The sequence below is a fragment of the Equus quagga genome, chromosome 14 (assembly GCF_021613505.1).
Source record: "Equus quagga isolate Etosha38 chromosome 14, UCLA_HA_Equagga_1.0, whole genome shotgun sequence".
In the NCBI taxonomy this organism is placed as follows: Eukaryota; Metazoa; Chordata; class Mammalia; order Perissodactyla; family Equidae; genus Equus; species Equus quagga.
In genome coordinates this window covers 67,917,448-67,933,990 of record NC_060280.1, presented here as the reverse complement: position 1 = coordinate 67,933,990, position 16,543 = coordinate 67,917,448, and the positions used below count along the sequence as shown (strand labels likewise).

The following is a 16,543-nucleotide window of genomic DNA, read 5'->3' as shown; positions in this document are numbered from 1 at the left end:
TGTACAAAATTAAAAATGTAAATGGCCAAAAGTCCAGTAACATGAAAACTCTAGGAAAGATCAATAGCACTGAGGTTGAAAGACAGCTCTTTGAGTTCTGAATACTTTCTGACAGAAGAAAATGGGATTTGTATTCATCTGCTTACTCTAAAATCAGACAATCATTAATTTTTCAAGTTGTATTTTATCTAGTACTCCAATTTACCACGATCACAGATGAATTTTTAAATGACTACAGAAATTTGTAGTTGTTATGGCCTTGATTTTATGACATAGTACTGTTCATACCATGACTTATCTCAATACTAAGTCCTTGGTCTGACCAAAATTTCCAATTACGATATAATAACTATTTCTATTATCATCATTATTTTTAAATATAATACAGTCTTACAATGATGCTTCCATAGTGGAATCCATAGTGTTGAAAATTAAAAATGCTTGCATTGCTCCTGAATGTAAAGGTTTTATATTATACAATTGAAGAGGAAGGAGAGTCCTAAACAGATCAAGTGGCTACTCCTGGGTGTTTCAGTAGTTACGCAGCTTAAGCCATATTATTCTGAACTTCATGACTCTCAATATTCTTTGGAAGAACAAACAATGTTTTACCTGTGGGGTCAAAATCATGTGATGCACTGCGCTCAACTTTCTGCTTCTTATCTGTTGGTGACTCTCGATTCAAAATACTTCCATGCCTAAATTAAATCAAAGCAATCAAATATTTACTACAAAAAATTCATTAGAATAAAAGCTTAATTTAAAAATCCAAAGTGTTTCTTACAAAGAGAAACCAAGAAATCAGTTCACCTTACACAGTCTCATAAACCTCTCTATATTTTTCAAAAATTCAGTCTATGCTATGTATAATAAACACAAAGGCTAATTACTTGGTTATAAAAAGTGCTTAAAAATAATGAAAGTAGTAATTAGTACTAAAGTCTGTTTTATTCTTAGAAATAATTACTTAAATTCTTTCAATGGTTTTCATAGGTTAATCACTATTATTTCCATTTAACAGATAAGAAAACAGTGCCTAAAAGTTATGTAAACACATTCCCCAATCCTACATACACTACAGTCAGGTTCAAAATCACTGTGTAAATACTGGACGAATGAGAACAGTTTAAAAAAAATCTTCCTGCCTATAGTTCTAGCCACAGAAGTCTAAGCCAGGCCCAGATGACACTAGAATTACTATTTTTGCTATGACTGACCAATTACATTGATCAGATAATGGCTGGGCAGCAAATAAAACAATAACTACAATACATACAATACTAATTAATTGAAATGCCAAGATTAGCATTGGTATCTTGGACTATGCTGTCACTAAAAATGATGAAAGTACTATAACAATTTGGAATGACATACTACCTACACTTTAAATAATATTTACGACAATTAGCATGTGAGAGAAAAGAGCTGTTGAAGAGCAAGTACTGAGGAAGAGGCATCTAATCCCAGGAAATAAATAAATATGAAGATACAGATATAGGCACAGACATACTTGAACATTTGGATTTTCTCTTTACTGTCTTAAAGTAATTAAGACTGATCCAGTTTTCCAAAGTTCATTAACAAAGGCAGTTATAATTACCCAAGTAATAAAATACATCAAAAACTGGCAATCCATTTACACTTCCCAAGCTACTCACAACTGAAAACAGTCACAATAGATTTGAAAATTAAATCTCTTCATAGGGAGTGACCTTAAGTATCAATTTGAACAAACTTTTAAAATGCTTATATTAAAAACACTGAAAATGTTATCAAAACAATGCCGTCTTCCAGAAAAAATATGCAACACCTGTTATATTTTAAATTTGTAAAACATTTTGAAATTTTAAACCTCTTAAACCCACATTTTCAAAAACCACAAAAATCCACCATAATTTTGAAGGAATGCTTCTAATTAAAATTTAACCTAAAGTGCAACTGAACAACTTACCTTATAGGTTTTTTGAGGGGAAACCTGAAACAAAGAAAAAAAAGGGCAGATGTAGTTATTTCACTTGTAATATTGTTATTAAATTTATTCACTCTACTAAACAGAGTAAGGGATTTAAATCTTATGCTAACTTTCCCAAAGCAAGATTCAACAAAGAAGTGGAGTAAGAAGCTGGATACCGGTTTTTAATATCTTAACTACTTTCTTAAATCTTAAATTACAGGTGCATTTACCATCAGCTGTCCTTGAATACGGGTTCTCTCTTTAAAAATACAAATAATAACAACAATAGCTAAACTTATTGAGGGCTTACTAGATGCTAAGCACTATTCTAAACTGTTCACATGTATTATCTCATTTAATCCTAAAAAATAACTATGAAGAGGGGCTGGCCCTGTAGCATAGTGGTTGAGTTCTGTGTGCTCCACTTTGGCAGCCCAGGTTTGCAGGTTCGGATCCTAGGTGCAGACCTACAGCACTTGTCAGCCATGCCGTGGTGGTGACCCACATACAAAAGAGAGGAAGACTGGCACAGATGTTGGTTCAGGGCTAATCTTCAAGTAAAAAAAAAAAAAAAACTGAGGCAAATATTTTGCCATCAAATTACAGTTTCCCTAGCAAAGAAAGTCCCTTCCTGTCCATCACTTCTCTCCACCCCCCAAAATACATGGGTGCTGATTACCACACTTCATTGAGCTGTGCCTTCCCTTTGATCAGGATCAAATCATGATTCTCAATTATTTACATTTACCTTTAATAACAAACCTAGAAAAAATACTATTGGAGTACTATTAATTTTTTAAAATATATTTCAAAAGTAGAACACAAAGGGTCCTTTTTTCATTTTTCAGTTCTGTAAGGTAAAAGAACTACAGCATTTCCTCCTGGTTGTCTTTTTAATAAGAAATATTACTGAAAGCTTCTTGACAAGAGTTTGATGCTATACATAAATGCTAATCTAAGTCTAAAAGAATATTCTCAAATTTCCTCCCATTCCTCTTTCCATTTCTGTCCTTTTTAGAAATCTCAACGTATGGCATTTTATGTAAAGATTATTTAGTCTAGGTAACATGAACAAGGCTTATTAGGAATATCAGTAAAATTGGATGTTTTACAAAAGGCTATTAGGGGGCCGCCCCCATGGCTTAGTGGTTAAGTCAGTGCTCTCTGTTTCAGCGGGCCCGGGATCACAGATTCGGATCCCAGGTGCAGACCTATACTGCCTGCCAGCCATGCTGTGGCAGTGAGCCACATACAAAACAGAGGAAGACTGGCACAGATGTTAGCTCAGGGCTACTTCTCCTCAAACAAAAAAGGAGGAGGACTGGCAACAGATGTTAGATCAGGGTGAAGCTTCCTCAGAAAAAAACAAAACAAAAACAAAACAAAACAAAAAGGCTATTAGTAAACATAGTAAGACATAAACATAAAACAATGATACTTGGATGACTATTTTATTTGGTATGGAGGTACTTCAGTTGGAAAAAAAATTCGTAAGTACAAGTTTAATTACAATTTCCTTTAACTCCCCATATAAATCAATATTGATCCAAAGAAAAAGACAAAGAATCCAAAAACTTCCCTAATGAAGGATAGCATATTAACTCACAAGAAAGTCAGAGTTAACAAGGAAAGAGCATTCTGAGATAGGAGAGCACCACTCTAGAGAATACACTGATTGCAGAAGATTACCAAATCTTCAGAAATAAGAGTTCCTACGTAGTCCATCCTCACTGGTTGGAGGGGGTGGGAATGCTTTTGAATTTACAGATGAATATAAAAGTTGGCAGAAAATAATTCCCGACTGAGTTTCTGCAAAGGATAATACCTCCAGTTAGAACTTTGGACACTCTGCCTGATAGCCATTATAAAACTCCTACCCCAAAACAATGCTGCTTGCGTCAGGGACTGCACAGCCAGGGAGATTCTGGGAAAGAATCCCGGAAGTTCCCAGACTACTGATTGTAATCAGTTTCCTGAGCTATTTTTTCTTACAAAGGAATGGAAAAGGAGGGGAAAGAAGAGGACAAAAATGGAATGAGAAGATGAAGAATAAGGACTACCATGTAGTATAATTTGCTTGTCATAATCTACTTATTACATTCATAAAGTACAGATAAAGAACTTTTCTCAAACAAAAATTTTTTAATCACAATACTTTTTGTCTAATCATGAAATTCCACTTTAAAGTATGTGATAAAACATGTATGTACAGATGTATGTGTAGTCCCATATATACATAAGTAACAATGTGAAAGGCTTTCCTAGCTATTTCATTTGTTCCCTTTGCTCCAGCTAAGAAAATCACCAAGAGAGTCCCAGTTTTGTAAAAATCCTACCATCTGCTGGATATTGAGATGGAGATTTAATCAGAGCTGGAAATAGGAAGCTAGAATCCCAAAGAAAAGCCTGGGACTAGAGTTATAGAATCATCAACCTATTGATGGGCACTGAAATTTAAAACAGCATATAAAGAGAAAACACCAAGAATCAAATCCTGGGAGAAAAAAATAGCTTCTGAACGACTTGAGAATGGATGTGGAAGGAGATGAAGAAATGAAGGTGACAAGGAGGAGATAAAAACGAGATAAAGAAAGTCAGTCAGAAAAGAGAAACAGCTGTGCCAGGGGCCAAGGAAGAGATCATCAACACTATGAAACACTATGCTGCAGAAAGGCAGGTCTGGAGGCTAAAAAGTGGCCATATTCTAAGCAACAAATTAGCCCACCACTAGGCTGATGAGACAATTCTGATGTACACAATCTTATATTTTCAAGTCGCTGTCCATTGTGGAGTCCAATCATAAAATCGTGACAATCTTCTTTGGTCAGATATTTATGTAGAACAGCAGAGCTGAATGCTGACATAATGTTAATGTACCTAATCGAACCATCTCTGGCTTTTGAAAATATCATATTGAACACTTGGACATGATGAACATGTTAGTGCATATTTATTTGCATATGTATTTTTCTAGATATAAGACAAAGTCAAAGTACCAATGTGAAGAATCATAATAAATAAAGGAAAAGGTTATCAGGAATTTGAGCCATTGGGATAAAGTGACTAGATGCCTCACTTTTGATTACTAAGCACACTTGCATGCCAGAAATCCTAACCAAGGGCCTTAAATGCCACAATACATCTACTCACTCGACTCAGGATACCTTTTCCTTGTTAGTTCTGAGCTCTAATATTAAAGCCCATCTAATAGAGGCCTCGTCCATTTTTTTATTTTCACACTCCTCCCAGTATGTCATTACAGCGTACAGGGAAATGTGATTTGGTAATTAAAAAACTCTAACCCAATAAATAATATATACTAGAGTAAAACTTCCATTTTTTAGCCAGGTTTAACTAGTCTACAATATATATACACACACATGATTTTACAATGGGGATATCCCTTTAAGACTGCTAAAGAGAATTTCTTCTGGATTAAAAAAAAATTGCAAAGGACCGTCAAAGTTTTGTGTTATCACGTACTTGCTTATAATGAATAGCCTACTAGAAATCATATTTTCCTTTTACTGATTTTGGTGAGAAAAGAGCTAGCCTCTGACACTACTCCAGTGAGAAGTGTTCTGAAAGAAGAACAGGAATATCACACAAACTTTAGCATCGACCCTCTCTCTCCTCCAAGGTATTAGATATTTTTTCCTTGGGTGTAGTTATAATGAGGAATTTGAGAGTCTAGATGGTTCTTAATAAGGGATGATTGAAATGAAGGGGAGGAAGTTAAGGAAATTTTACTTACATTGGATAGTGGTCAAGCTTTCATTAGTAGTCAAACAATGTTAGCTACTAAATTTAGAATTCTCAAAAGTTCCATTGTAAGATACATCCTCATTTTAGCAAAGTTAAAATGCAGGGGGAAGAAAATGTGCATCTTGGAATCAATGAAATATAGTACTACTTTATTGGAATCCACTCCAGTGAGGAGAGTTACTAGACAAAGAACTCTGGAAAATAGATAACAATTAAGCTAATACTAAGGCTCAACCCTCATAAAATGATAAACATCAGTGCAAAAAAATATACTATTCCAATATTGTTATAGTCAATGAAAATTAGACGTGATTTCAAGGCCTTAAGGGAAGGGAGTCCTCAGAAAAAATATAACTAGGTTCATATTCTAGTTTCACAATTTAAAAGGTGCTTGAACCTGGGCAAGTTGTTTAACCTCTCTAAGCATCATCTGTAAAATAGTGATAATACTAGTACCTAGTAACTAATTCACAAATTATTTTGAGGATTAAATTAGAAAATGAGAAACATTAAATGAGAAGTAATGCCTAGCACACAGTAAGCACTTGATTATTATTAGCTATTAGAAAAAATAAAATCTGAACTTTAGTGACATGACTTCAAATTAAATTTAGAGAAAAGAAAAATAAACTTAAAGACTAACAATATTCAAATAGGTTTTCAACTCAGTAAAATCCACAGAAATGCATAATTCACAGCAAGTGATTAAACCATAGATTTAACTTGCCAAGTAATATATAAAATTAACGTCAATACTCAAGTTAACAAACTTCCCAGATGCTACAGGGTAAGAAAAATGATCAGGTTACAACCAAAACTTTTAATTTTCCTGGCAAGCAGGGCTAGTGATTTTTTTTCAAAACCTAGTGAAATTGTGTTGACCATCCCTGCCACTTAGCAAAAAACACTAGTCATAAATCCTTTCACCACCTACAACTGATAACTGGTCTAGCTTAGAGTCACCAAAAGAACTAAAAGTTATGGAAGTAGCTAAAGGAAAATCTGATTATCTACCATTGTATTTTTTTATTAGCATATAGATCCAAAGCATAAAACGTTGTTAGCAGAGCTGGCAGTAAAGCATTAGTTCTATCAGAAAGGCTCTAAAGGAGAAGCTACAGCTGACAGGATGACTCATGGAGAATTTTTCATGATGTTATTGGTTTGAAACCTCTGGACCTTGCAATACAAACCACAGAAGGACAAGGACCAAGAGCTCAGTTCTGGTGTAAAATCCAAAAATGATTCAATAGAATGTCACGTAAGATCTCAAATTAACTTCTTAAATACAGCTTAATATACTGCCATTTTTACTGAACTTAAACACATGACAGACCCTTAGTAAATGTGTCTTATTTCCTGGACATACTTTGACAAATCAAATAGTAAATTCTAAATTACTTTAAATCCCTCTGCCAGAACTAGTATTAATTGGATATTGGTTGTTTCTGAATTGGGAAAAGTAGTTCACAATAAAAATAACAGCTTATTAAAGGCTTTCATTTCCTTATCAACAATCTGGAACATTACCATTTTTGTCAATATTTCCTGTAAGGTTTCTAAATAACTTTCCTTTGAGATAATGAATATCATTAACTTAGGCAGTGTCTTTTTAGACTTCAAACTATTCACTTCAAAAAAATCAAGTAAAGACAACTGCCAGAAAAAAGTATGAGACCTTCACACTACTTAAGTATCCTCATTCCATTTAACAGCTTTCACACCACCAAATCCATGCTTACTAGAAGAGATGTTAATATCATTAAACAAATATAAGCAATAAACTGGACTCTATAGAATAATCTATGATTTATAAAATAGGGACAACACATGATTTTCATTTCATAGGGATTTAAACCTTAATTTTGCTCCACAAATCAGTATTTCAAGATATGTTTGTGAAAATAATAAAAATAAGAGGGGAAAAAAAAGAAGTCCTCTTAATCTGGGATGGGCATGTTTCCCAACAAGGTTTTAAATAAAATACATTAAGGTTAAACGTTCACATTTTGCCAACTAATGTGAAAACTGTGCAAAATTTGTTATGACAAGCTGCTTTCTGAAAATCTGCCAAAAGACACAACTGTGCTTTTGAAAAGTAGAAAGTCTCACTTAACTTTTAAGCTTTTGCATTAAGGTGTGACTGAGACAAGCTCCAGCATTAATCTGAGCTTGAGAATTTTATTAAAATGTAAAATTAAAATATAAAATAATATGTCAATTAACACTATATTGTCTGATATAAAAAAAGTTCTACTCAATTTAAATTCTTATGTATCACTTTAAATCACATGTATGATATATTTGTAGTTTGCATTAATTAAAGCATCCATTAAAAAAAATAGCATTCTGTAGCAAAGAATACTGATTCAACAAGAAAACAAATAAGAATCTTCCTAAACATTTCTTACCAAGTGCCAATACAACTACAGGAATAGGCCTCTTTTATTTCTAAAATCCTGAGAGAAGGAAAAACAACTAAAACTAAATGAGCTCCAGGATCACAGACTATTATTTATGATCTCTGCTCACCTTCACGTGTTGTACTGGGATGCACTCATTCCTTGAGTACAAAGACGGCTAATCACCACTATTTCTACACCACAAAGCTAGACAGACAAGGATTTGCCCAAAAGTCAGAGTACAAGGAAACACACAGAATCAGAAAAATATAAACTTATTTCCTATATACTCTAAAAATGTTCATAATTTCCTTGAACTAAACCAACACAGGTCTATTTTTTCTGAAGCAATAAAAACCTCATATGCTTTCTGGGAAGAACTCTTGAGGGAATAAAGATTGAGCATATTCCATGTTTTCTACTTACAATTTTTAAAAATTAAATAAGACATCCATTATGGGTATTTTGATTACATACCCTTAAATTTATGTAAGTTATATTCTCTAGCTGGTGAAATATTTCTACTAATAAAATTTAGAGGCTATATGAATATAAAATATAGGTAAAGATAAGACTATTAACAAAACTCATCACAGCCAATATGATTACAATTAAAGCATCTATATAATACTTTCCACATCCATAAATGTTTTATTTTCTTCTGAGGAAGCTCTTTTTCATTAAAAATACTTTTACTGGTTATATATTTAATGAATGCTTTAATGAAATTCTTGGTTTTAAACCGAAGAGATTTCTCTTCACAAATGCTTTGGTTCTGGCATCAAGTATTAACAATTCCTCTTAGCTATCCACTTAGTTTATCATGAAACCACACTTTCTGCTGCCAAATCTGAAAACTCTAAACTTTCAAACCACCACAAAGAAAAAAAGACCTATGGTTTTGTGGGGAAAAGATGAGAAAATTAGGTACATGCATGCCATGTCACACTGATTTCTATAACAGTTTTTTTTTTGACCCAAAGCCAAGGAATTAGAGCTGGGTGTACTCTTATCAGTAACAAAGGCTCACCACAGCACTGAGTTTGGAAAGTCGGAAGGAAGGGGTATTTCAATTATTTTGACATTCCTCTTATAACATCCCAGAATTGGGAATCACTGCTTTACAAAGTTCAGTTCATTTTGAATACACTGACATTCAGTTCTATTTTCTCCCTTACAGGCTAATAATGTGACTTATCCTAACATACTTAACACATAAGACTACTGCTGTTATTAATTTCTAAATAAATTTGTTGGTAACATTATTTTCATGACATTTTTAAGATAATTCTTTCCCTCAAGGGACTGAGGAATGAGATTATCATCTTTCCAAAACTGTAGTTTCCTATTAAGCAACAGTTTTCTATTTTTTAATATGAAGGAATGTCTTTCATTATTCTCAAAGATATACATGTACAAAACGTAAAAAATTAAAAAGACAAAAGAGAAAACAAAAATCATCCATCATATCAATACCCAGCATTTTCATGAATATTTCCCCTATCTTTTCTCAAGCTAGAGATAGATTTCTGAAATTTGTATATAGTATAAATACAGTATATAAAATTTCTTTTTATAAAAAAGCATACTGGACATATTATTTGGTTACTTTAACTTAATAAAACATCACCATAATTTTATAATCACTAAATATTTTACTACAGCACTGGTTTTAAACTGTGCTGCATAAAATTCTAAGGGTTCAAAAGAGGTCCCCTCAGAGAGCAGAAGTAGGCAGACGGGGCCCAGGTTCCCCATATATCAGAGCTGCTTATTAGCTTTTACTTATTTTATATATTGAACTTCCAAACAGGATAAAAATTTGAAAAACAGAGGTCTAAATAATTCTGGATAGCTGCAAAATACTTTGTGATATGGCTATTTAAGTAATTTAACCAATTCCCTTTTGTAAATATTTAGGCTACATCCCGTTTTTCAGTATAATAAACAATGTTCTAACAAAATATCCTTGTAATTCAAGTTATGCACTCCTTCTTGATTTTTTCCTTACGATGAATTTATCTACAGTAAGGAATCCATGCGGGAGTTTGGACTAGAAGTAAAGAGGATTTTGTGCGTGTCCTAGGTAAACAGAAAAGAGAGGACGTACCAGTCCCCTAGCTGAATCCCATGGACTCATAGGTAACCCTTATGCAAATACACAGCAGCAAGAACTGAAGAAGCTGTTTTGGGAACACACCTTGTAAGACAAAGGGCCAGGGTAACAATCCTTGGGTGCCCGAGTGTGGCACAAGATAGGCGAGAGAGACTACTTCTGCTAAAAGTAAAAACAGACAAAATAGGAAAAAAAAAAAAACAGACAAAATAGGAATCTACAGAATAGCAGTTAGAAGTATATTATCCACAAACTGAATAAATGCCAAAAAGCTACAAATTCATAATATTTTCAAATGAATTTGTATTTTATTAATAACAACACTATCATTACATTTGAAGAAAAGTAAACATAGATGTGGAAGATGCATTACCTACCTACGCGGTATGGGAACTGCACTAAGTACATACCAAGATTCTCAGTTCCCCTGCATTAAACATGAAAGCAATCCCTAAACTGGGAACCATTACATTTGTTATGGGTTGAACTGCATCCCCAAAAATGATATGTTGAAGTCCAAACTCCAGGTACCTGTGAATGTAACCTCATTTGGAAATGGGGTCTTTGCACACACTTTTGGTGCCACATCTAAGAAAATTTTGCCTAATCCAAAGTCACAAAGATTTTCTGCTACATCTTCTTCCAGAAGTTTAACGATTTTCAATTTTATTTTTTAAAGTCTACGACATATTTTGCATATTACGACAATTTTTGTATAGGGTGTGAGGTATGGATAGAAGAGTTTTCTGTTGGTGGTTTTATTTTGGCGTATGGATATGTCATTGTTCCAGCATCTTTTGTTGAAAAGATCATCCTTTCTCTACTGAATTGCCTTTGCACTTTTGTTGAAAATCAGTTGTCCATATGTATGTATGTGGGCCTATTTCTGGAATACCAAAGGGGGGAAGAGCCCTTCTCATCACATTATCAGGGGATATACAATATCAACATTATTTATCACTAGTAACATTAACATTGGTCATTTGTTTAAGGCAGTGTTTGCCAGAATTCTCCCTATAAAGTTACTTTTTTTTCCTTTTCTATTCTCTGCTCTTAAGAAGCAAGTCACTAAATTCAACCCACACTAAGAGTTGGGAAGATTAGGCTCCATCTCCTGGAGAAGGGAAAATGTACATATACTATTTGGAATTCTTCCATAAGGAGGATTTGTGTCTTCTCGTCCACTTATTTATGCAATCATTTATATCAGTATGAACTCCTATGTATTTATTTTATACTTTGAGTTCTAATCCAATACTACATTATTTATTTTCTTGCTCAAATTTTCCGCGTAAGCCATTGATAGTTCTTCCAGGTTGGCAGCTATGTCCCTTAGACATGCCCCACCCTCTTGTTTTTTGAGCACTTCCTTGTTTCTGGTACATTTACAAGGTGCTCTAGGCTCATCATGTATTTTCCCTACTCCAGCCCTAGAATCAACCATTTCCCCAAGGAGCGATTTTACTAGAAAACTGTATTCAAAAACCAAGATCTGGGCACTGGGGGTGCTTGCTGCTACTGAAATGTCACTGCTTCTATGGACTCTCAGTAGACAGAACTAGGACATTTATGTGCGTATACTAACTAATGTATATGCACACGTCTATAACTGTTTCTGTATCTATCCATCTGTGTATATTAAGCTAAACATGAGTTCACACTGATGTCTCTGATTCTAATCCAGTACCACATGGTTCATTCATCTTCCCTCCCTGCTTAACTCCCCTATCTAAGAGTGAGAAATGTAGATCCCACCAACTCTGTACTCCCAGGACAAACTCCTTGATGATGATGTATTGTTCTTTTTATATGTCTCTCTCTATATATATATGTATATATACACCCACAAATACATATACACACATATACAAAAATATATGTATTTTATAAGTTCCTATTTATATATACAATATATAGTTATATACACTTTAACCTATTATATACTTATATATTGCTGGGATTTATAAAATTGCAAACCATATTTCACCTAAATTGTAAAATTTATTGGCATAAAGATATTCATAATATTCTCTTATCATACTTTAATATCCATAGAATCTGCAGTGATGTCACCTCTTTCATTCCTGAGATGGGTAATGTTTGTCTTCTCTCTTTTATTCCTAATCAGCTAGAGATTGAACAATTTTATTGATATTCTCAAAGGAACCAGCTTTGATTTTGATTTTCCCTATTGTTTTTCTGTTTCTATTTCATTGACTCCTACTCTGACCTTTATTATTTCTTTCCTTCTGCTTACCTTGGTTTTAATTTACTTTTCTTTTTCTAGTTTCTTAAAATGGAAGTTGATGTCATTGACTTTAGACTTCTCCTTTTTTCTAATAGATATTTAATACTATAACTTTCTAAGTAATGCTTTAGCGGTACCTCACAAATTGATACGTTGTTTTCATTTTTATTCAGCACAAAATAATTTCCCATTTCCCTTTTGAATTCTTCTTTGACTCATGGGTTATTTAGAATTGTGTTATTTAACTTCCAAATATTTAGGGATTTTCCAGAGATCTTTCTTTTATTGATTTCTAATTTAATTCCACTGTGGTCAGAGAACATACTTTATAAGATATGAATCCTTTTAATTTATTGAAAGTTAATTTATGGCTCAGGATATGGTCTAGTTCAGTAAATGCTCCATGTGCACTTGCAAAAAAAAAAGTGTATTATGTTGTTGGCTAGAATGTTCTATAAAAGCAATTAGATCAAATTGGTCAATAGTGTTAAGTATTTTCCATATCCTTGGTGATTTCTGTCTACTTCTTTCACTTATTGAGGAATATTAAAATCACCAATAATGATTATGGATCTATTTGTCCTTGCAGTTATGTCAGTTTTTGTTTCATGAATTTTGAAGCTCTGTTATTAGGTGCATAGAAAAAAAAAAAGCTTAGAACTGCTACATCTTTTTTTTTAATTGACTCCTTTATCATTATGAAGTGACTTTATCTCTAATAACATTTTTGCTCTGAAATCTACTTTATGTGATATTAATGTAGTTACTCTAGCTTTCCTTTGATCAGTGTTATCATATCTTTTTCCATCCTTTTACTTTTAAACAATGTGTATCTATTTTTAAGGTGTATTTGTTGTAAGAAGCATACAGTTGGGCTTTGCTGTTTTATCTAATCTGATAATCTCCACCTTTTAATTGGGATGTTTAGACCATTCACCTTTAATGTGATTATTGATATGGACAGGTTTAAGTCTATTATCTTGCTGTTTGCTTTTTGTCTTACCTGTTCTTTGCTTCTCCTTTTTGCTTTTTTCTGCTTTCCTTAGGATTAAATTATTTTAATCAATTAATTGATTTTTGATTTGTTGTTTTTTTTTTGGTGAGGAAGATTGGCCCTGAGCTAACATCTGTGCCACTCTTTCTCTATATTGTACGTGGGGTGCCATGACAGCATGGCTTGATGAGTGGTGTGTAGGTCTGTGCCCAGGATCCAAACCACTGGCGAACCCCAGGCCGTCAAAGCAGACCATGCAAACTTAACCACTATGCCACTGGGTCAGCCCTAATCAATTAATCGATTTTTAAAACAACTTTAACATTCTGTTAACTTGTCTAACTCTCTTACTAGACCTTAAATTATCTGAAGGTAAGGACATATTCTATCTGATCTTGTATTCTAATTAGCCAGTATAGTGCTAAGCATGTATTTGACAATTCAATACATGTTTACTAAGTACATTCATTCAAAAAATTTTTGTTTAGAATGATAGAGGATATAAGTGATTCTCAAACCAGAAACCACAGCCTTCCTTCTAAGAAAACACCAATATTATTCAGTTATCTACTACTTTCCTCAGAGCCCAGCTGACTCAGGGGAACCTGACCTCACTTGAAGCAACAGAGATGGGCCTTTTTGGCCTAACGGTAATTTCCATTCTTGGGTAATTGACTGGTTCAGAAAGAGACAATGAAAACAGAAACAAAGTTTACTGGAAGCATCTCCGAAAGTATTTTCTTTCTCTTAAGAGAGAACCACATGAAACCTCTTTTCTTCTCTCCCATTGGATGTAAATGAGGAAGCAAGCAGCTCTGACTGCTACTTAGCATACATCCTCAACAACTAGTTTAAGATGAAGCTGACACTGATGGCAAGAGTGGAAAAATGGAAAGAACCTGGGCCTTTGATACAATTTAGCCGCTAAATCAAATATCACTGAACCCTGGCTCTAGACTTATTTTTATGCAAGCCAGCAAATGTCCTTGCTGCTTAAGTCAGTTTGACTTATGTTTCCTGTCAAAGGCAGCCAAACACATACTACGTTACATAAACAGCAATCTGTGCCAAGCACTGTTCTAGACAACAGAGGTTACAGCAGTGAACAGATAAGGCCTCTACTCTCAAGAAGCTTACATTTTACAAGAAGAGAGACTAAATAAACACATAATCATACTAAATAATTTCATATAGTGATAAGTGCTGTGAGAAAACTAAAAGAGATGCGACTGTGACTAAATGGGTTAGTTCAGCTTATTCAAAGAAGACCTCTAAGGCATTTGAGCTGAGACCTAAGTGAGGTGAAGGAAGCAGGCATGAGAAGATCTTGGGCCAGAGAGTTACAGGCTAAGGGAATCGCTACTGCAAGGGTACAAGGGAGAAGCTCAGTGTATTTGAGAAATACAAAGTCCATGTGGTCTGAGCATTGAGAATGACCAAGAGTGTAGTGCTGAGACGAAATCAACAGATTTCAGAGGCCAGATAATATAAGAATGTGAGCCATATCGATGAGTTTAGATTTTATTCCAAGTGCAATGGAAAACCACTGGAGGGTTTTAAGTTATGACCTGATTTATGTTTTAAAGGAGCACTCTGATAAATGAATAAACCTTCATATTCCATAGATGTGAACACTAAAAGTCAGTCTAGGTCTACAGTAACAGTGTTATTTCACCCAAACATCAAATACTTATGAAGCACCTAATATGTGGAGAACATTACACAAAGTTTATAACATTGTATATCCTGTCCCTATCACATATGAATTCCACATTATCTTAAAGTTAGATTTCATTTAGGAAAAAGAATAAAATGAGGATAAACTAGCAAAGAATGTGGGAGGCAGCTGTTAAATTGTCCTTTCTATCCTAATTTCTCTAGATAATATCCAAAACTTGCAGACAAACTTTTTTTCTTTAAAGCACAGCATTGACTGGGAGGCATCTGGTAAACTTAGAACTATAGTTCAGCCATTTAGTCTCTGCCCAGGCGAGTGTTTCAGGCCTGTTTTAACACAAGTATTTGGTTTTTTCCAAGAGCTGATGTCAGGGCTTTTCAAAGAGACAGAACAGCATTTACAGGCCAGAGAAGGAAAAAGGGTTTCCCCAGCAGCTATGCTCAATGTGGTCTTTGTACTGTTCCACTGCTAAGGGCAGGAAGACCCTGCTAGATAAAGCTATTCAGTTCCTGAAAAAAACTGTACCCTTGGAGGGTAAAACAGGGTGAATGGTCAGATTCCCATTAAGGAAATCCAGCTCGGTTTCCTATCAGTGCCCAAACCCAAATGTAAATGGACTCATCATCAGAACAGAAGTTCTTGAATTCTTACGAGAAGAACCATTCTGCTGAACTTGTATTTAAAGAGCAGATGAACTGGCTGGAAATAAATATAAATTAGAGAGGTAAAGAATAACACAGCTTTTCCATAGGGTTGAAGTCCCTGAAAAGTACTCACTTGGGAGGAATAGTTAACTGAGGAACACTCAAAATGTTTAAGCTCACACTTGGTAGTTAAAAATTATGCTTGGGGGACTGGCCCAGTGGTGGTTAAGTTCACGTGCTCCAGTGGCCCGAGGTTTGCTGGTTCAGATCCTGGACACGGACCTACACACCTTTCATCAAGGCATGCTGTGGCAGCATCCCACATAATAGAACTAGAAGGACATACAACTAGAATATACAACTATGTACTGGCGCTTTGGGATAAAAAAAAAAAAAAAAAAAGAGGAAGAATGGCAACAGATGTTAGCTCAGAGCCAAAGTTCCCCCCCAAAAAAAAAAAAAAAAGCATAAAAAGAGGACTGGCTTCGTTTGCTTCCTCCCTTAAAAAAAAATAAATAAATATAAAAATTATGCTTGGAAGATTGCTCCAAATACATATCCTCCATTATCCATAAGAATAATGATTAACAATTAAAATCATAATGATAACAGCTAAAACTTATTTGGGTAGTTTTACTTGAGTACTTACCACATGCCAGTTTCTGTAGTAAGTCCTTTATATATAGTAGCTAATTTAATTCTAACAAAATTCTAAGCGAGAAATATTTTTTTTAGCCTCACT

At 34.1% G+C, this 16,543-nt stretch overlaps 1 protein-coding gene across 3 annotated transcripts in view; it reads right to left on the bottom strand.

The window, feature by feature from the left end:
• Positions 1-16,543, bottom strand: part of ARHGEF12 (Rho guanine nucleotide exchange factor 12) — a 139,622-nt gene that overhangs the window by 72,411 nt on the left and 50,668 nt on the right. For all 3 annotated transcript variants that reach the window (XM_046637566.1, XM_046637568.1, XM_046637567.1), the window contains exons 2-3: positions 1,952-1,975; positions 613-698 (exon numbers count right to left, since the gene is read on the bottom strand). In XM_046637566.1, the coding sequence (XP_046493522.1) occupies positions 613-698; positions 1,952-1,975 (110 nt within the window). The remainder of the gene's footprint in view (positions 1-612; positions 699-1,951; positions 1,976-16,543) is intronic.